Here is a 22,387-nt window from a genome sequence, read left to right as displayed (position 1 = left end):
TTTCACGACTATAAGGCGCCATTAAAAGTCTTAAATTTTCTCCAAAATGGACAGGACGCCTTATGGTGCGGAGCGTCCTTTATATGCGCTGAGTTCCAAAATCTGACTGACAGCCGACACGCTGTTTATATAGAGAAAAGGCGGAAGTGACTGTGAAAGAAGTCGGCCAATCAGGGAAGGGTGGGCGTGTATATATACATATATGGAAGGGAGAGAGAGAGAGAGAGAGAGGGAGAGAGAGGACAGACAAGCTAGTCCGCCAATGGTGAAGGGTGGGCGTGTAAGTGGACGCCTCAAGCCAGTACCAACACTTGTATAGCGTGTGGCAATGTGCATTGTTGCAAAACAACTCCGGTTTTGGTTTCTAAGAACCCCTGAAAATAAATTCGACAAAAAGACACGCCTACGAAGCTCAGTTCAAACTTAAAGCCACCGGTTATGCTTTTGGCATGCGTCCCCATCTCACAGCAGCGGTGAAAAAACAAGTCAAGCAAATGAACTCTGAGCTTGCCGTTATTCCCGGAGGCTTGACTAAAGAACTCCAACCGCTGGACATTGGCATCAACCGGGCGTTCAAAGTAAAGTTGCAAACGGCATGGGAACAATGGATGATCGGTGGCAAACACAACTTTACAAAGAGTGAGAGGCAGCGCTTGGCGAGTTACGCCACAATAGCAACAACGAGAGGGAACGCAGCGTTTTTGATGGATTACGGTACTTGCACAATTGTTCAATTCTTTCTACACACACGCGCGCTGCCACCATGTTTCGCTCTGTTCTTTACTTTCAAATGTGGGAAAGCTTCACACGAGAGAAATGTTGACTTTGCTGTTGCTACTCCTTCTTTCCGCTCGGCAATGCGTAGCAACTCACACTAGCATGTGATGCATTCAATGACAACTGAGATGTGCAGTCCTCTGCTTCTGATACAGAGGATGAGGACTTTGATGGATTTCTGGGTGATGATTGATCGAAAAACGTGAGAACATTGTACGATGGCTAAATAAAATACACCCGAACTCAGTTCTGCTTTCGTTGCCTTTTTAAAAACGTGTTTTTATCTTATCTGTATGTCTTGGCATGCTACCGTATGCTTCAAGCTAACGTGTTAGAGTGCGCGCATGCATGCCGTATGTTTAAGCTGGCGTATGTTTTACCACTGTAAAACTGCGGCTATTGGTACGATGCGTCCTGTGTATGTGTAAAATACAGAAATGTCACGCATTAATGAGACTGCGGCCATTAGTACGATGCGTCGAATAGTCGTGAAAATACGGTAAATGATGATGATATAATGCGAACATTTAGATTGATTGAAGAAAATAAGTTACAAGCCAACACCATTTGTAATGATCACATATAAGGAAGTACATTTTGTGTTCATTTAATGCTGGTTTACCAATACTTTTTATTTTTTTTCAATCGTCTTAAACCAGGCCTGTGATGAGTGTTGATATTGAGAGTAATGGTGCCTTTGTTCTTGGAGATCTAAGAGCTGCAGATTTTTGTTGAATTTTTAGCCTTGGACTAGTTGCGCATTCCTCAAACCAGGAGCGTGACAATGCCTTTACCCCGCCTTGATTGGTAACGTCCTCAATTAATCAAGCTGTTTTGGGTGGTGTAATAACTCAACTTGACAGACTTAATTGATCTTATTGTGGGTCACGAAGCTCAAATTCCCCTCTGGTTATTTTGACACAAAGGCAGCCAGGAACGCAAGAGCTTTGAAGAGAGGAGTTAAGGTGCCAGCTTCAATCTGGTAACGCACACATGTGAAGTGCAAAGAGTCAAATGGGAGGCAGCAAGGCCACTGGGTGAGCAATTGCTATATGCTTAATCATCTCAGTACAGCAAACGTTTTTCTTTTTTTATTGCAGGGACAAAACACCCCAATCTGACGGTCAATGTAGTTCAGAATAATTTATGTAGATCTTTGTGTACATTGCCAGAAGAAATGTGCAGTAAATTGTCTAGGTCAGAGTTCTGCAACCTGCAATGTGGCTGTTTCATCCTTTTACTGTGACTCCCTCACTTAAAAAAATAAATTGGTTATTATTTGAACAATTTTTACTGACCTTTGACTTCAACACAAGTTATCAGTGTGTTCTATATATGTATTAATTTAGCTATACAGTCATAATGGCCAGAAATGGGCATTCCTTCCCTGGGACAACAATCTGCCCGTCCATCCATTTTTGGGACGGAGGATGAGAAGTTTTTTTTTAAAAGGATGGATTAAAAGCAAGGATGGAAATGTGGTGTCGGGAGGAAAAATAATAAAGCCAGTGTAGCAGCTAAACAACTTCGCAAAAGATCTGCGATCCCTAGGCTCAAAGGTGCGGATCAAACCGTCGCCAATTCCTAGTGGATTGCAGTGAAGTCCGTAAGGGAGCCTCCACGCCGAATTGACGGGACTTTCCATCACTGGAGAGTTGGTGCGAAGTGGTAATGACCTTCGGGTCAGCAAAATCCCGCGGGACCGCGTCCTGCGGTATACAAATCCACCGCAGTCCTGGCGTTAAGCGCCTAGCAAGGCGGCGGACCGGATCCCCAAGCCGACATCCACCTTGGGTTATGATGGAATGCCCACCCTTCAAAATAAAACACAGGGCCCGGCGCACCCACCGTCCAACCTCGGGTGCTGCAGACCCCCTGGACCACCACCGTCGGCCACCGCGCTGCCGTGGACCTTGGCCACGGGGTCGAAGTGCGGGGGCGGGGTTGCGACCCGTCCCCCTCCCTCACGCTGCATAGCCCCCAGGATGGCGATTTCTCCCCCCTCCCCCTCCTGCCCCCCCAACCCGTGTCCCCCTTCTCCCGATCCCCTTCACCTCAAGAAGTCCGGCGGCGATGGCGCGGGGCATCGGGGACCGGCTCAGATGAGGGCCCACGTCCCTAGTTCCACAACCACACATCGGCAGCCGTGGCACGATGGTCGCTCCCCTTGCGAACTGGTGATGGTGCAGGGGAGAGGCAGCGACCACGGTGGCGGAGCAGGACTCTTTAGTCGTAGCGCTGCTCCCCTCAATCCGAGGAAGGGCCAATAAAAGGCGGCCTAATCACGCCCGTCACCACCAACCGATCGGCTAGAGACCCGCCTCCAGCAGTTTCATCCTTCATGCGGGCGAAACAAATACAAATACAATAACCGGACTGCTTTCCTGGAAATCGGTGCTTGGAATGTACGAACCCTGATGGACAATGCAAGAGCAAATAGACCGGAGCGCAGGACTGCCCTCATCGCCCTTGAGATTCAGAAGCTCGGCCTGGACATTGTTGCCCTCTCCGAGACCCGTCTCCCTGGTGCCGGGCAGATCGAGGAGCCTCGGCACGGGTACACCTTCTTCTGGAGCGGACGAGCTGTGGAGGAGAGAAGAATTCACGGTGTAGGGTTCTGCGTTAAGTCACATCTGGTTAGGGATCACAACATCATCCCCGTAAGAACTTCTGAGAGACTCATGTCCATCACTCTACCTCTATGTCAATCCCAATCCCTTGTGATCATCAGCGCCTATGCACCTACCCTGGACGCCTCGGAGGAGGCGAAGGAGTCCTTCTATGCCGCGCTGCGTGGCCTGATCCTCCGCGTCAACCCCCGGGATAAGCTCTTGGTTCTGGGGGATTTCAACGCGCGGGTGGGCCGGGACCATCAGCTTTGGGGAGGGATTCTGGGGAAGGAAGGCGTTGGCAAACTGCAACGAAAATGGAGAACTACTCCTTGGTCTCTGCGCAGAGACGGAAATGGTAATAACCAACACACTGTTTCGGATGGCCAACAAGCACAAGACCACCTGGCAACATCAGAGATCCGGCCACTGGCACCTGATCGATTACGTCCTTACCCGCATCTGCGACCGAGCGGACGTCATGGTCACGAGGGCAATCCGCTCCATGGATGATGGATGGTCCGATCACAGGCTGGTAGCCTCAAGACTTGGGCTAAAGATCACGCCTGCGAAAAGAAGGAAGTAGATCCCCAAGAGGATACGTTTCAATGTTGGGCTGATGAGGAATCCCGAAGTCCTCGAACAGTACCAGACGTCCCTCGCAAAATCAATGGTGGGTCAACTTTGCCCACCAAATGCAGAGTTTCGCTGACCATCACGATACCAGATCCTTCTTCGAAGCAACGAGGAAGATCATCGGTCCGGCTCACAGTCGTCCAATGGCTGTGCAGGCAAAGGATGGCACAATACTGCAGGAAAAGGAGGATACTCACCAGCAATGGAAGGAGCATTTCATGGAGCTCCTGAACCGTCCGACATGCGCAGCAGACGGCTTCCTCGATCCTGTCCCCCAGCTCCCTGTGCAACACTGAATGACGGAGCTGCCGACTCTCCGGGAGATCTCCAGAGCCCTGAGGAGGATGAAGAAGAACAAAGCTGCTGGAGTTCAAGACATCCCCGTAGAACTTTTACAAGCTGGGGGTGCACCTCTCCTCACCCGCCTCCACACCTTCATCCTTCAATGCTGGGTCGAGGAGACGGTGCCTGGAGAACTGAAGGACTCCGTCATCGTCACGATATTCAAGAAGGGCGACAAACTCGACTGTGGAAACTATCATGGAATTTCCCTGCTGTCAACTGCTGGAAAACTCATTTCTCGTATACTGGGCGACCGACTCACCTGTCTCGCTGAGCGGTTTCTTCCGGAGTCCCAGGCGGGCTTCCGTCCAGGCAGGGGAACCGCGAACATGGTGTTCTGCGCCACGCAGCTCCTGGAGAAGTGCCGGGAGCAGCGGAGGGAGTTCCACGCCATCTTTTATGATCTGGCCAAAGCGTTTGATTCTGTGCCCCGAACGGCACTCTGGAAAGTGCTGGAACGTCAAGGCTGCCCCCCCCAAATTCATATCCCTCATCCGAATGTTTCATGACGGCATGAAGGGTTGCGTCCTGACTCAGGGCGAAATGACTCCCCCATTCCCGGTTCGGACCGGTGTCAAACATTTCCACCAACACGAAGATCATGGTGTATAAGTCTGTCGTCCTCCCGACCCTTCTCTATGGCGCCGAATGTTGGACCTCTATCGGAGCAGCATCAAGAGGCTCGAGAGGTTCCACCAAGGACGACTCCGATCTCTCCTCAACGTTTCCTGGGAGGAGAGATTGACTAATAATGAGATCCTCACCCGGGCTGGCCTCACGAGTATCGAGGCCATGATCACCTTGGCCCAACTGCGATGGGCCGGCCACGTGCAGCGGATGAGCGACAACCGTCTCCCGAAGCAGCTCCTCTACGCGGAGTTGCTGGAGGGCAACTGTCCCCGCGGAGCCCCGAAAAGACGTTTCAAAGACCAGCTAAAGGGTCATCTTCAGCGGTGCCGGATTCCCCCGGCACAGAGGGCTGACCTGGCCGCGAATCGGGTGGCCTGGCGTGGGGCTGTGCGCGGCGGGGTCCAGGTCTTCGAGACTCGACGCGTCGCTGCGGAGGAGGACCGGCGAGCGCGCAGGAAGGAGAGGGCCCTGCAACCGCCCGGCCCCCCAACCCACTTCTGTCAATCCTGCGGGCGGGGTTTTCGGGGAAGACTGGGCCTCCACAGTCATCGGAGACACAAGCACCAGGAGCCGTCGCCCTGTCCTGGGGGCCGCATTCCTCTTTAACGAGGGCCTTCACCGATCCGAGCAGCAAAACACTGGATTTTCTTAAGAGGCCATTTCAATTTTTGACGAGCAACTGTATGTGGGTCTTCAGGCATAGTTTCCTCTCTTCTTTTCTTTCCTTCTTTTCCTCTCACCCATCTTTTTATTCCCTACCAACTTTTTGATAATTATGTCCAATGCCAACATTGAGCCAAGTTAAACTGTGCCTAAACCAATGGCAGAGCACGCAAATGCACAGTTAATATTCATCATATAACATGCGCAGCATAAACAGCATCTCTCTCTCTGTCTCTCTCCCTCTCTCCCTCTCTCATATGAATTTTGTTGGGATTGACCCTCGAGCATCTTTGAAAGTGTGAGCACTTGGACGCACTGGAACCATAAACTGTGTGTCTGAACCTACTTTTACCAAAGGTTTCTCTGAATTAATTTAGGTACAATGTTGTATGCACATCAATGAAATGTTTATGCTATTTAGAACACCAACTTGCAGTGGAAAATGTCTGTTTGGGCTGCATGCCAGAACATGCAATTATGCAGCACCATAGCGTACACTCACATCCAGTGCACTCACCTCAGTGTGACCTTATTTTCTTAGAAAAAAAAGAAATACAGTGATGTGAAACTGCTAAAATATTTCTAATCCCCATGAAAGGATGCTTGGAGGAAATCCAAGTTGATGTTGTGATGTTGTGTCATTATCTCAGTTTCCAGAACAGTGGTGCCTGCTTTAGCTCTTCAGCGTGCAATGTGAGAGGAGAGAGCTTCACACAGGGACTGTCAGATTCACAGGCGTGACACCGGATCCAATTCTCTTGAAACCGCACACCCGCTGCACTGTTAGTTGCTTAATTCGAGAGGTTGGCACCGCAAACACCTCCGTGGGGGGAGAGATTTTCCGCACTGAAACATTGTCCAGTGATGAACTGATTAACTCCTGATTGTTTCAAGCTCATGCTGCAGTTATCTTGGCCAACGAGAATCTCTAACTTGTGTTTTTATCCTCAGACGGGGAAGAAACAGATTCAAGGCCTTAACGCCATGGATATGGACTCTCAGCCACAAGGACAGCAAGCAGCCGTGCCAGTCTTTCAGCCACAGGTAGAGACCTAGACAGTCTTCGTCTTGCATCCCTGTATTCGTACTTGTAGCCCATGATATTGATAATCTCAATCAAGCTTAAAGATAATAAATAACTAATGTCAGATTGTGCGTACGGGTGCCTCCTACCAAGAACATTTAAGAAGTGTTATCAGCAATGATTCATTGAGTTATGGCCGATTAAAATTAGATTGGAGTATTCATCCTACTTCACATTGTGTGCATTTGAGCCGTCCTGCCTTCACTCTCCCTGTATAATTTAACATGCTCCGTTCTTTCAATCATACTTGAGATTGTGGCAGCAATTGCATGAGACAGGCAGCAGTGGATGAATGCCGAGTTGCTTCTATTGATGAGAACTCTGGAGGCTGGCAGACACGGCCGGGCCTCCTTGCATGCAGTTCTCGGTTCGATAAACTGCGGTTTGCTCATTGCATATCTGGTCGCTGTTGGAATTTACAGCCGTCCTTCAACATCAGCTGTATTGATTTCTTTCCAGAAGGATGTTTTTGCCTCCATAACTATTGAATAGAGTTTAAACAAGGATGTTCATCCATACGCCCCAGAGTAAATGTGGATTTTGGTTGCAACAGAAACAACACTAAAAATAGGCCCTGGTTGTTGTTTTCCTTGTGTATGTGAGGGCATTACAACATTAATGCTGGAATTGCCAAGGGACTCAATTTATTCTAAGTTTTGTAATTGCAAAATTAAGGATAATTGGGTTGCCCGCATAAGAAACTCGGATAAAAGCTCTAATGATTAATTTGACTTTAGGCAAGCCCCCATACACACAAACACCAGATCATCTGCTGATCCCCCAGATGTTGATTATGTATTCTTTTTCCAGGCTTAATTTGCACACACTGGTTTTCAAGCTATTTCTAGTGTTTTTCACTGGTGGTAATTCTAGTCCTGCGCTTTGTGCTAATCTTTGCCTGTTTTCAGTGTTGCCCTCTGAACTGATTACATATTCGGTGGGAGTTAAACTTAAAGATGGTAAATTAGATTGCAGTGCAACCTGCCTCCAGACGGGATGCATTTCAACAAGTCATGGATCTGTTTGCGCTTTCCCAAGGTTCAATAAACTCTGGGGAAAGGGGTACCATCCTGATGAAGAAATTGTATATGCAACGAAGGACATTCTGCATCGCTTGCAACATATAGTAGTTTTTCTGTGTCCCGGAGGTGTGTTGCATATGCATAAGGTAAACGAAATGAGCTGGTAAGATGTGCATTTTTAATGGTACGTTTACTCTTTATGTGAGTAGCGAGGTTGAGGAGCAACACCCCATTCCCACCACCACACCCCTATTCCATTGTGATTTTGATCGTGGCGGCACAGTTTGACAGACACAGGACTGTCTGTAAGCGTGAGACGGGTTGAGAGGCGAACGAGAAGCACCTTTGGGCTGAATCCTGGCGTTTTGGCTGCCTGGTTGGCTCACTGGCTGGGGATGAATATTGCATGGTGCCGTGCTCAAGGGGGCTCGTGATGGGTGAGAGTGGGTGTGAGCCCCTCTGCCTGCCAGTCACTGTCTCTTCCTGTTGTCCTCACTGTCTCTTTGGAGTCGATGTGCATGTTAATCTGAATGACAACACTTCAATGAATCTATACTCAAGTGTACAATATCTTAGGGAGGTTAAGATTTAATTTTGTCTCATGTTTACAGCAATGAACACGTAAAACACTACCTTACCTAACAAGTAAACTATAATTTAAGCGGCATTCACGCGGCACACATTTGCATCGGTGCTGCACCGATGTATTTTGTTGCGATGTATCTTACACCGGTGTAAATTTTGTGGAGCGTTCACGCGTATAAAGCTGCTCACTAAAGAGAAGCATTTTAACTCCGGCTACACTGGTGTAACTGTACGTGCGAACGCTCTACGGCGGCAGCACCGGTGCTACACCGGAGTAAAAGTTTCCGTGTGAACACCCCTATAAATGTGGTTTAACGTGAGATACGAGGCAATAATGGTTCAGTTGGTGAAACTTCAACTGCTTTCATCAAAGGAAAGTTTCATTAAATGCACACTGTAAAGCAGGGGTGTCAAACACATTTTTTTGTCGCGGGCCACTTCGGAGTTATGGCTTTCTTCGGAGGGCCCGTGGAAAAGAATAGGCTGGGAATCTGCAACATTTTCCATGATCTCTAGTATACTGAAGCACCCCAGCTAACCACCAGCGGTGACTTTCCCATCAACGGCAATACAGGGGCTTTGAAAATAGGTCGGAATGTGCTAATATCGCAATCGATTTGGTCCATGCCAAACGGTGTGCTGTCAATCTAAAGCATTTGAAAAATTGTTCCCCAATTATTATTATTATTATTACTTTTAATAATCTGTGGAAGGTTACTCCCAGTTACCTCGCGTTCTGATTTAAAGGGTTAAAAGCATTAAAAAACGGCACCAAAAAAATCGGTGAAACAGCGCAGCCACGGAAAGTGAACCGCGTTAGAGCGAGGGATCAATGTATTGGCAAAAAACAAAACAAAACAAAAAACAATGGATCTTTGAATTCAGTTGAGTTTCGCCCAGAAAATGTTCAACTTCTGTCCGACCCCGTTTTGTATTTGGCCCATAAGCTTTTAGGGGATATGGCTCCGGTAAAGATTAATTCCTTGAATAAAACTATATGCAGTACAATTTTGGTGCTGATCAAACTGATGTCATTGGCCATGGTCTATTTTCCAAGAGTTTGTTTCCCTGCTTCCCTCCCCCAACTGGAATTTTTGCAAAGATTCTGAGAAGTGTTTCAATTGGTTCACAACTCTACCTACCACTTTAAGGTTTTCTTTCTTTTTTTTCCTTCACCTGGGCAGTGGGCCAGTAGTGTACTTTCAAAATTAGCCAGCATGGTGCTGATGTACTTGAAGTGTCAATGTCCGCCTGTCTGTCCTCTCTGCTGCTGTTGGCCTTCCTCTCTGCTGCTGTTGGCCTTTCTGTGGCAGCCGTTGGCACTGCCGAGCTGTCACATCAAACCCACTCCTCCTCTGCTGCTTGTCTCCCCTCGATCGCTTTCCTCGTCTCTCGCCTTGCCCCGTCAACCCTCCATGTGTCTTGTCAGCTGTGTTTGGAAATGGCGTCATTATTGGTCAGCCTGTATCACACTTCGTCTGAGCTCTCTCGCTCTCTCTCTCTCTCTCTCTCTCTCTCTCTCTCTCTCTCCTCTCTCTCTCTCTCTCTCTCTCTCTCTCTCTCTCTCTCTCTCTCTCTCTCTCTCTCTCTCTCTCTCTCTCTCTCTCTCTCTCTCTCTCTCTCTCTCTCTCTCTCTCTCTCTCTCTCTCTCTCTCTCTCTCTCTCTCTCTCTCTCTCTCTCTCTCTCTCTCTCTCTCTCTCTCTCTCTCTCTCTCTCTCTCTCTCTCTCTCTCTCTCTCTCTCTCTCTCTCTCTCTCTCTCTCTCTCTCTCCCACCCCCACCATTCCTCCCTCCCTCTTCCTCCGAGATGCTCATGGCAGTTATATGTCACGTTTTTACCCATGACATACTGTCCCTCACAAATACTACCCATAATGCCTTGCACAGCTCCCACTTAATATCCTTCCCAAGTACCTTGTCCCCATCAGAAGTCAGAATCACATTAGTGCAGACCAAATGGCACAACAGTAAATCTTTGGAAAGAGGCTTTGGTCATCATTTCTGTGTCGTCTCTTAGTTTTTATTAGCACTTGAGTGAAATTATTTCAGTCCATAAATGGAAATTTCGTTTGTGCAATGCTTTACCTTCATTGTGACCCCTGCTCGCCCTTCTTTCTTCAGTCACCCCAGTGTCATTCGGGGTCATTCCTCTGTGACATCTCCTTATGTGTGAGTGTGTGTCTGTCAGGCCCGCATTTCATCTGGGAGCCCTTGATCGTGTGACACCCATGTGCGGCAGATGAGACGGCCTGTCAGTCAGCTGCGGCTTGGCTGCCCTTTGAAGGCCAGGCCAGGGGGCGAAGAGGTGCCGCAAATGGCCTGTGAAGTTTACATACACTGCCCACTGCTAAACAGATTAGCTCTAATGAAGTGTCTAATGCCGGGGCTGCTGTCTGACATAATCCTGCCTGGCAGCCTGGCCCCTCGGCTGCCAAAAAAGACGCCCTCCCTCCAGCCCTCTCCTCCGCCCTCGCACGGCCTCTGCTGCCACCCAAGGCGACTCCACACGGGGAGGTGCCCACTGTTAATCATGCCGGACAGTGTGCGATCTGACATGCAAATGTAGGTCATTGCATATGTAAATGTGTGATTACTGGGCTGGCATGCCAGGACACATTAGCAAGACTGTGCTCTCAGCAGGCGGTTGTCACAGCGCTTTAGAGGCTCATGCTAACATTTGTCAAGCTACCACGCAGCGAATGAAAGCTATGCCCTCTTGTCCTCTTCTCTCTCTCTCTCTCTCTCTCTCTCTCTCTCTCTCTCTCTCTCTCTCTCTCTCTCTCTCTCTCTCTCTCTCTCTCTCTCTCTCTCTCTCTCTCCATCGTTTTTACAACACCTCAATCTGTACAGCAGACAGTACAGTAGATAAGATAGGATACAGCAGCAAGAATGTGGGTAGAAAGAAGAAAAAAAACAAACACCGTTCAATACCTTTCACGTGGTCACTTCCCTGCAAATATTACACTATTTCCATTTTTTTTTCAGAATACAACCCTCCATCAACATAGTTCAACATGTAACGTCACAATTTCTGGTCATTTTTGTCAGTGAGGCACTGTGCTGGAGCTGCCATGGAGGTGTCATAATGTTGAATAATCTTTTGTGGTGTCCTGTATGGTAGCTGTCAGAGTGACTTGCAGACATATGGAGGCAGAGTCACACAGAAATAGCGAACACACTTCAGAGGGGCTCATTCGACCCATCACCTGACACGTACAGGCTTCTTCCTTTTGCCATCAGCTAATGGAAATGATAAAATGCTTTTCCCTTCACTTCAAACCTAGTTTTTTAACTGCAATGAAAGCTGATAACCATGCCAGCGTGAACCAGAAATAAAACTCTGATTTACGCCTTTTGGACATCATATTAACAAACATTTGTTAAAAAATGACAAAAATGGACATGTATGTTTTCCACAGGACAGCAACGATACATTACGTTTGGCACAATGATGATCTTATTCCTTATGAAATGTTTTTTTTTTGTTGGCTATTTTTCTCACCCAGAAGAAATATGCCTGGCTCACTAAAACCCGGCCTCTTTCTTGTGCTGCCGCACCCATTTCATGACGTCATCCGGTGTGCCTAATGTATGGAAATAGACCTGTTCATTGACATTGTGCCTAATAATCCGATGGTCTGAAAAATACAGTAAATGCGCCAATGGGTTCAAATATTTTTGCCTCGCTTGTCTACCAAGTGTTAGTCATTACCAATGCTGTTAACACAGGGCAACTGTGACATAAACCTTCTCTTGGCTCGCGGTCTCGTTAATGTCCATTATATATTTTTTAAAAAAGTGTTTAGCAAAATAGTGTTTTCTTTTGCAAGATTGTTTCCTACAACACCAGACACAAAGGCAGTCAAGCCACAGATAGACCCAACTAAACATCTTCACATTCGCCGCTGACCTGGTTAAAGTACAGACGACAGCCCACATCCGACCTGTCCACTCACTGCCTCTGGCCAGTGCTCTTGGTCTATAATGAAACCTAAAATATTTTTATTTTGATGTGTGTGCTCACCTACAACGATGTCATGTGTGTTTTGTTTTCCCAGAAACCTTTACAGCCAGACATGGGCCACAATTCGCTTGCTAACTTTCAGATTGAGAAGAAAATAGGCCGGGGACAATTCAGTGAGGTTTACCGGGCAAGGTATCTGCTAGACAACACATCTGTGGCCCTGAAGAAAGTCCAGGTAAGAGTCCATTACCACTTGCAAGTCTTGACACTAACTTTTGTATTGGTAGCACCTGTGCGACCAACTAATTCAGTTGATTCCAATGATTAACTAATTCATTTGCTCGCCCCAGCACAGATTTGGTTGCACCCTTTTTTGGGGGGGTGGTACAGATCATGTTTGCTGATTTTTAGTCGCCGCAATTGGAATACTGTAGTTTCATATGATGTAAAGATTTCGAGCCACTGAAGATATTAGCAAAATATATTTGTGAATAAACAACTTTGTTTGCAATATGCAGTGGCTGACAAAACAGGTTAGTTATTTTGTACAACTTCAAAAGAAGACAAAAACAGGGAACGATAACATGGTAAAAACATGGTTAAAACATCAATGAAATAATAGCTGACAGTTAAGCAACTTCATTATGTTGTACGAGTTCAACAAAACAATATAAAAATATGAATCTGAATGCTTTCAATGAAAAAAACATTTTGAACATTTTTAAATACTTTAGAGGAATTGAACACAATTTCTTTTTACATTTTTTTACACACTACTGAAATATTTGTTTAGATCCAGGACTTAACAAAGTCTTAAGGCCAACAAAACGTTGTATTTATTTTAATTTATTTGGTTTATTTTTACTTTGGAGAATATATTGGAAAATCTTATTGGATATATAACATTTGGCATCCCAACCTCTGATGGATGGAAGCCGAGCGGTTTGATGAGGAATTATGACATTATTGACAATGTGGAATGTTGATTTTAACTACAGGTAAGTAAAATAGCAAAGAAATCTCATTCCCATCATTCTTCTTGATATGACAGCTTTTATTGATAGAAAATATTTTGAGAGTTGTAACACTAAAACATAGCTTTGCAAATTCTTAAAAATATGACGGACAAAAATCCATCTAAATACCTGCCTCTAAAAACAATAATCATGTAGATTGACGTTATGACATTACTGTTGAACATAGAAGTTAAAGTGTTCAATTACAGGTCATGTATGTCCAGGTTCAACTTTTATACATTCACTCACTAACACATTGCATGTTGATCTAGTCCATATGAGTCTTTCAGGTGTGAAACACTATAGTCAATGAAATGCCACCTCTCGTACATCAGCAACTGTTTCTTTGCGTTTGTTTTTTTCTTTTCGCTACTTTCTACTTGAACGTGCCATAATGTGCATCTGTGTCCGATCTCTATCACCCCCCCCCCCCCCACACCTTTTTTGATACCCTAATAGATATTTGACTTGATGGATGCCAAAGCTCGGCAGGATTGCATCAAAGAGATAGATCTCCTTAAGGTAAGCAACCCGAGAAGAGGCGAGATCGTGTGTTTTGCAGCAATCTTTCTTTTTCGGTGGCTCAGCAGAGTCCTTGCAACACAAGAAAACAATTCAGCTGCACAATGCATCTTGCATCTATGTGTGAAGTGCTTGTGCGTACTTTTGTAGTTGGCTTGTTTGTTTCGGTGTATGAATATACAGCACAAAGGAAAGAGTGAATGTTTGGACCTGACTGAAAAGTACTTGCAATCTCTGAAGTGTGTGAGTGAGTGTGCCAGTGTATCTACGGTAGATGCCTCCAGGCTTGGAGACTCATCATCGATGGGACGTACATGTCACCAACATGTTTCTTTTACTTGTGCTGGCTTTTATCCCCCCATGAAGTGGTATTCATCAAACTCTCATAAAATGTCTGCCAGATTGTTTTGCTTGTTGTTTGTAAAAAAAAACAAAAAAAAATCTTCATTCCTAACGTATGTTTCCAGATTATGTTTGCCTTCACATCTGTGCTCGTCTTGCATGTATGATCACTGCAGGCTGTTTATGCTTGTATGCTTTCTCACATATACGTTGAGGAGACGAAGTAAACTAATTCGATTAGTTTGTGCCACTCTAAACACTCCAGTGTAGCTCCGGGGGTCGATCAAAGACAAGGATACGCGGATGCAGACACCGCATTGTAGAGATATGTAAACTGAGCAGCCCTTCTGTGACTTAATGCTACAAGACATCAGGGTTAACCTCAGTCTGTGTCTCTGACCTCCTACAAGTGGTTATGGCAGGGTTCACTGTCAGTCTTTGACAGGTGACTATGTTCCTCATTTTATTTATATCATGCTAATTTCCTACTCTCTGTCTCCTCTGCTGGCTGTCTGTCGCATGTACCATTTTCCTCCATTTTTGTCCTCTCACCAATTCGTATGTCTCACACAGACCCCCTTCATTTCCTCATGGTGGATCACCTTCAGCCTTGAGCTTTTTTTTTTCCCCCCTCTCTCTGAGCTCATTCAAGTGAAGTGCTGCCTGGCCCTTGACTGCACGCCTTTTAATAAAAGGCTGAGTGTGAGAGAGACAGCCATTTTGCTTTATCCCCCTTCTAGACAAGCCAACAGGAGATGCAGCCAAATCAGAATAATGAGAGACACAGTGGCATGGACCGACTGGAATGACACACATACTTGTGTGTGGTTCCATGCACGCATGCCTGGACACACTCACACAGAACGCATGAACATTACTCTTAGTCACTGCCTTTCATTGCTCTGCCTATTTGTTTGTTTGTCTGTCTGTATTTGCATCTCCTTATTCATCTGCATTGTCCTGTTGTGGCTTACCAGTTTCAACTGGAGAGTCCCACTTCTCACTCACTCTCTCTTTTGTCCACACTGAGTATCCAGCTCTCTGACATGCCTCAGATTTCATCATGCACGCAGTTCCACATCTGCATGCTCCTCTTTGTCAATTACTATCAAGTCTACATTATGTTCTGAGGAATAATGATGTCAACAATTAAAGATGCTAATTATCTGTGCGTGGGTGTGTGTGCGTGCGTGCAAATTAGGCAGCATGTGTTCACTGACAAGGCAAATACCCATGACGTATTAAGCTTTTGTAATATCAAACATTCACCTACATTTCCACTTTGTTTACATTTTTATTCAATTGTCTAGAAGGTCTAAAATTGCAGCTGCAGGTTCTGATTCAAAAATTGTCCCATTCAAGTACAATGGGTCCCCTGATAGCACCTGTGGAGTTGTATGTTTGCAGATTTCTGTCCGTTTTTTTTCTCAATATATATTTTTAGTTTTTACACATTTTGGGTTGTTTTGAACTTATTTTTGAAACGTAACCCATATTTACACGGTAAACACTTATTTAATGTTAATTAGCATTTTTGGAAGAACTTTGGTGGTTATTAAAAAAAATAAACTATTATATTTAATCCCTCCCACCAATGCATTTCAATTATATGCGAATTTTCGCTACTCGTGTGCCGGCTCAGTCCCTAACCCTGATCCACTGTACTGTAAAACATTTTCTCCATCTACATTACAAAGCTATGCCATCGGTTCAAAATGTAAGACCATCGTTAGGTAATTTTATATTGTCAGATGGTCTCCCTAGATATCAATTTCTTCTTTTAGCCATGTCATTAGCTCACACATTATATTGCTCGCATGGTTTTACATCATTAAGTAATTACATACGCTGGTGGGTCACAGGCCGTGTGTGTAATTAATGACATAATCGTGTAAAGCTCTATGCGGTACTTCCTTAGACTGGGATTCCATCCATCATTAGCATCAACATCTGCATGTGTATATCCCCACAGTCATCTGTATCTTTTGCCTGAGGTTACACTTATGGCAGAGGAATGGGTTGGGTGGGCTTGTCATCGCTTTCTGGCTGTGCTACAGTGTGAAGACATGTAGAACTGACACGCTGAGCCAAATATACATCTGGCAAGCGAGAGGACAAGGGAGGGCCAGGGAAAGATGGAGACATGGGGAAAATACAAGGGAGGACACGTGAGGAGGATCAGGGAGGGATGCAGAGAGGACTGGGGGGGCAGTGCAGTGTACTGTCCAGAGCCCTCTTTCCCATCTCTGTCATTCAGAGCATGAACATTTCTTTAATCACAGCGTAGAAAGCGAAGCCATGTGGAGGACGTGTGTCACACTGCTCTGTCTACTTGTATACCCCCCCCCCCTCGCATATCCTCCCTCACCCCACAATGCCGCAATACCATGCCACACGGGACCTTGACTCTTCTATTTGTAGCATTCCCTTCTCACTGATATTTTCTTTAAATATGTTCACTTCCCCATTCCCTGCTCTCTCAATTTAGTTCTTTTTTTGTTTATGTTTGACACTATTAATGCTTTAAATCAGGTGTCACCAACATTTTTGAGGGTGAGAGCAACTTCATGTGTACCGATTGTGTGAAGGGCTACCAAATTGATACACGTCTGAAATAACATATTTGTCCAAAATACCTTCAATAATATGAGGATGTGTTATTTTTAATACTTGATGATTTAAATTGTCAGACTTTGATCGTGTTTCGAAATGTCTCACAGTACTGCCAATGTTTGCATTTTTAAATCATAATTTCTACTAGCAAATCACAATGTCCAGGCACTGGCGGGCTACTCAAGTGGTCTTCACGGGCTACCTGGTGCCCGCGGGCACCATGTTGGTGACCACTGCTTTAAATTAATGGTGTCCTTCATCGACCTCATGGCACCTTCACTCTCTCCGTCCTCCCTCTTCTTGAACTGGATGGGTACACTTTGTTTACAACGAGAAATGTTGTTCTTGCCTTATTGACCAAGCAGCAGGAAGGAATCGCAGCCTGAGTGCCTGAGATAAGCCCGGCTTGTTTTTCTGACTGTCAGCCTGTCAGGCGCGTGTGTGTGCGTGCGTGTGTGTGTGTGTGCGCGCGCGCGCGTGCACGCGTGCACGCGTGTGAGTCTCGCACGAGTTGTTGTCATCGCATTTAGAGGGGTTGTGACAAGTCACCCAGCTTTGTCGCCCTAGAGAACAAAACCATTTCATTAGGTCCACATGTGTAAAATCGGGATTACAAATACTGTATGTAGCCTTTACCTCAGGACTGCGTGCAGGCCAATCAAGTTGCATCATACCAAACCCTTACAAACAGGCTTGATGGACCTTGCTTTTTGCACTGGAGCTCTGGAACAAAAATGTCCTTCTGCGAATTGCTCCTGAAAAGTAGAAGGCATCGACTTGTCTTGCTAATCTAAAGAATTAAAATTCAAGGGGTCGTTGAGGTCCAGCCCCCAACGCCTTATTAATTGGTTAATATGCATTTGCCGGTATATTTGTACAAAAAAACAAACATTTCTTGCCATTTTTAGTACTCTTGAAACATGTTCAACAATCAATTCAACAACATGAATTCGGATGTCGTCAACAGCACAAGGTAATACGGACAAAAGCAACAGTGACAACAAGAAAAAAAAGAGGTAATTGAACCACACAGTACTTTTCCATGGTGGAGCACCAAAAAAACGAATGGTAAACAATTGTGGAAGCAGGGAATATCAGGCAGACAACGCTCTCTTTAAGCCTCTTGGGTGGGTTTGAAGCTCTATGGGGGACAGAACAAAACATTTTGCAGCCAGAACGCAACATAGCTGCACCCCCTGGGATACCATTTTCCAAAAACGAAGCAGTTGTGCCCAGATTATTTTCAAAAGCCAAATGAGCAGTGTGAGGAGAAGACTGGTGGATAGGGAAAGCTTATGTGAAGTTCCGACTCAGATGCTAGTTGATGATGGGCGTGGGAACGGGAGAGAGTGACTTCCAGTGAGAACAAAAACTTTTGAGTTTGATTCAACAATGCCAGTACCTATGGGTGCAAGAATTTGTACTGTGTGCTTGTTGGATTTTTGTCCATTGGGGGCTATTCGGAATTTACTCCCTATACAATCAAAACTCAAAATTTTGAGATCGCACGACCAACTCAAAACCTATGAATTTGAATGCAGGCAAATGCTAATTTATGCAAAATGTTCATGTGCTGCTATGACGAATGGAAAAATTTGTGAGACTTAATGCCAAACAACTACAATGCATCTACTGCTCATCCTCAGTCACTTCAGGTCATGTATGAATGAATATTATGTTTGAATTAGAGTTGTCAAATATTAATTAAAATATTTAATCTAATTAAAAATGCAACTGTCATAATTAACTCAAATGAATTAAAAAATTAATCGTGATTACTCACAGATTTTTTATCGTTTCTGAATTTCCTTCTACATTCTTTTGTCCTATTTTTACCCCATTTTAATGCTCTCATCAACTTGGAATCATGAATCAGTTTTCTATGTGCCAAATGCAAATATTTACTGAAATAACAATTTCAGTAAATACAAACAATGAACATTTTTCACTTGGAGCAGTTGTTCACACATAATCTCTCACACAATATTACTGTCCATCAACAACAGTGAAAAAAATATTTTGTCACACAACAGCTGCTTTTGCAGCTTTTTTTTTAATGAAATCAAAACAGAGCAATATAACATTATAAAGTGCACATCTAAGGTAAACTAGTACTCGGCCTATAGTGGATTTAAACACATGCACGGCATGATGAGAAACAGCCTGAAACTGAGGCATGCGATGCACTTTTGCAGCCTGTTAACTATCGTAGCTCACACGTACAGTTTTAAAGTGCTTCTCTGGGCCCTCCTATATTCCTATTCTTTGCCCGTGCCCTTGTTGAATTGTACACGAAGCAAACTCTGAATGAGAATCATGACGATAAAAGATGGCGCGCAACAGCTCTTATCACAAGCTGCAATTGCAGACTGCTGAGCGCTAACAACTCCCGATGACATAATCACGCGCCACCGTAAATTCAACATTTACTTGCTTTATTTTATTTTTTAATGTATTTATTTTTGTGAAAATGAGACTGATAGGATGATTAAGGTGCAGCGTACATTAACACAAAAATATATATTACTAACATGTACAAAGACACACAAATGGTTGTTTTGTTTTTTTTTATCCTCGACACTCCTCGGATCTACTTGGGACCTGTCTTAGATCTACCGGTAGATCAGGATCTACCTAATGGGCACCCCTGATTTAAACCATGGTTGCATACTTCGTTTTTCTCAAGTTTGCTTTGAACACAGCAGTCTGTTTCTGTATGTTTGTTGGAGAATAACGAGACCCCGGACACCAGTGTTCGTTATGTGCCGCTGTATTCAAAACTGTCGGCCGTACAAACAAGCGCAAGCACTTCCCCCGTGCTGCTGGGGCAAACCATTCTGAAAGAGGGGGGGTTTCACTCCCCCTAACACAGTCAGGCTATGTTGATTGTGTTGGTCCTTCTTGCGCGGAAGTCTCTCTACGGTTTTTGTGTAGACCTCATTTCGGATGACTACACTTGGTTCGATGACAACACTGGAGACGTTTGATTTTCGCTAGGTCGCTACCACAGCAGCGCACTGTCACTGTCAGACGAACACAGAGAAGCTCCACCCGCTCTATTTATATGGACACGGAACGCTGTAATCTTCCGCACAAAATAGTTCCAAACAAGTAACAATCGCGTCAGTGGGATACATCGTATACCTGTATGATACACACAGAGAGAAGAACAGGTAACTTTGGTCTTGTCAGTGGAGCAATCTGGCAACTTTTTAAAAGTAAACTTTCCATTCATAAACTCTTTAAAGGGCTGTTCACACGGCAAGATTTCGTCCGGTTCTGCACCGGGGCTGCCCCAGTACAGCGTTCACATGTGCAAATTAGCTCCGGCGTAGCCCCGGAAAAGAGCTTATACCGGACCAAATTTGACCCACCTCACGGAGGTGGGTCAAATATTTGCTCCGCAGCAAATGCTCGTTTGCGAGGCAGCACCGGTGTAAATTTGCACGTGTGAACGCAACTGGGTTAAATTTGCTCCAGAGCAAATGCTTGTGAAGAGTGTACGTATGGCGAGAATGCGTTGCTTTCGTGTTCTGTCTGACTTCCGTAATGTGTTGATTCATAACGACACAAGACTTGGCTAGTAACATCTTTCCTTTTGTAGGAGACTGGACTGTCTCGGAGTTGTTTGTTCCTTTGTTGTTTATTCACAACCCCCCACCCCCCATAGAATTTATTTTGTGATTTCCTCTCTTGATTTTCTGTTTGGCGCATTAGTGTTTGCTTTTCTGAGTGTCATTGAAGTCATCGTTCATTTACGTTTTCTTGGGCGGTCACTCTCGAGCAGAAGCCGAAAAGGAGAAGGACGTGCCGGTCTAGTAGTCGCTTGAGTTGTGTATATACAGTACGTTTTAAAAAGAACCAACACGACAGCTCGTTTGTTTTCTGTCGTTTTGCTCCGCTGCAGAAACTGCCGTGTGAACGCAAGTGGGGCAGCCCCAACACTGTACCGGGGCTGCCCCGCTCGGAGGCTTTGTACGTGTGAATGCTCCACACAATTTGCTGCGGTGCAAAATATCCCGCAACAAAATATCTTGGTGCAGCACCGGAGCAAATGTGTGCCGTGTGCACGGCCCTTAAGTATCCGTTTTCAGTGTCTCACGCTGCCGTGGCTGGCAAAACAGACATGGGCGTGGACTTCTGCAGCGTGCTTGTTGTTTTGTTTCTGGTGTATTTAAGGAGCAACGTAACATCCGCTTGTGACGTGTGCCGCGTTAATCTCGCGAGAAAAAATTGAATCCCGTTAAAATTAATTTAAATTAATGCCAATAAAAACGCGCTCTCAAACTGACAGCTCTCGTTTGAATATATGAATAAGATGTTTGACTTATACTTCTCTGTTGTGTTGTTTCTCTCTCTCCCACAGCAACTGAACCATCCAAATGTGATAAAGTATCATGCATCTTTTATTGAGGACAATGAGCTAAACATAGTACTGGAGCTTGCTGATGCTGGAGACCTCTCGCGTATGATCAAGGTAAGTGACTAACCTCAGCAGCAGGCCCAAAATTAAAGAACAGTTTGTATGAATACAGAATGGTCTTGAATATCAACCACACGAGGATACTACATAACATAAATTATCATATAGAGATTGTTACTTATTGGACCATAAACTTGCCTCCCAACAGTATTGGAAGTTGGAGTGATATTTTGTTGGTGTTGTTCTTGTAGACTGAACACATTTGGAGTTTACATCAAAAGAGGAATACATTTCAACTTTATTTATTGGAATTTACATTTGGATTTCAAAACAAAATTGAGAAAAATCCTTATTTGTAGCGAACCGCTATATTTTTAGGTGAGCCAAAGTATTCATCGGAAGCTGAATATGGAGTGAGGCCACACGTCAGTCAGATTTTAAAATAGTTTACTTGCCTAAGAAACGAGTTGATTAAAACACAATTTGCTGTTTTCTTATCTGGTATCAGATGTACTGTAAACACCCTGAAACAAAAGCTGACATCCTGATCTATTATCTCATATTGTGCCAAATTGCAGGCATGAAAATCACTCAACATTCTGAGAAATTAGCCGTTTTGAAACCAATGTACACACACACACAGACACACACACACACACACACACACACACGCACTGTGGGGGCACAACATACTCTGGAGCGACTTCTGTGTGAAATGATTAACACATTTTTCATTTCATGTAATTTTCACATTAAACCGCAACAGGGTGCTTGAGGCCTGTGTTGGTACTTTTCACATTGGCGGTAACTGATAAAAACAACTGACGATGATTGTGACGTAAGCGGCGTAGAAGAGGAAGCGGCGCATCTTCTACCTCCGGAGTTCGGGGGGTTCTTTAAAAGTGACACACAGGATGAAGATTTCATTGGGTTTAGAGATTTGGAGTGACACTGGGGGTTTGGTAAATTTGTTAGCATGTTCTTTATGCTATAGTTATCTGAATAACTCTTAATATGTTACGTGAACATACCAGGCACATTCTCACTTTGTTGTTTATGCGTCATCTAACGTTAGGATAGCGTACACTTATTCAGTCTGTTGTTCTCTATTATTTAGTCTTATTTGCCTTTCAAGATGACTTATCTGTTGTTGGATTTT

At 44.9% G+C, this 22,387-nt stretch overlaps 1 protein-coding gene across 1 annotated transcript in view; it reads left to right on the top strand.

Moving 5' to 3' along the window:
- nek7 (NIMA-related kinase 7) overlaps positions 1-22,387 on the top strand; it is an 80,930-nt gene that overhangs the window by 26,393 nt on the left and 32,150 nt on the right. Inside the window, exons 2-5 of the mRNA XM_052073950.1 lie at positions 6,609-6,701; positions 12,407-12,547; positions 13,788-13,850; positions 21,172-21,282. Coding sequence (XP_051929910.1) covers positions 6,642-6,701; positions 12,407-12,547; positions 13,788-13,850; positions 21,172-21,282 — 375 coding nt within the window. The 5' untranslated portion in view covers positions 6,609-6,641. The remainder of the gene's footprint in view (positions 1-6,608; positions 6,702-12,406; positions 12,548-13,787; positions 13,851-21,171; positions 21,283-22,387) is intronic.

Source organism: Hippocampus zosterae, chromosome 8, assembly GCF_025434085.1.
Source record: "Hippocampus zosterae strain Florida chromosome 8, ASM2543408v3, whole genome shotgun sequence".
Taxonomy (NCBI): domain Eukaryota; kingdom Metazoa; phylum Chordata; class Actinopteri; order Syngnathiformes; family Syngnathidae; genus Hippocampus; species Hippocampus zosterae.
The sequence above is the reverse complement of the archived record's forward strand: the minus strand, read 5'-3'. Positions and strand labels throughout refer to the sequence as shown.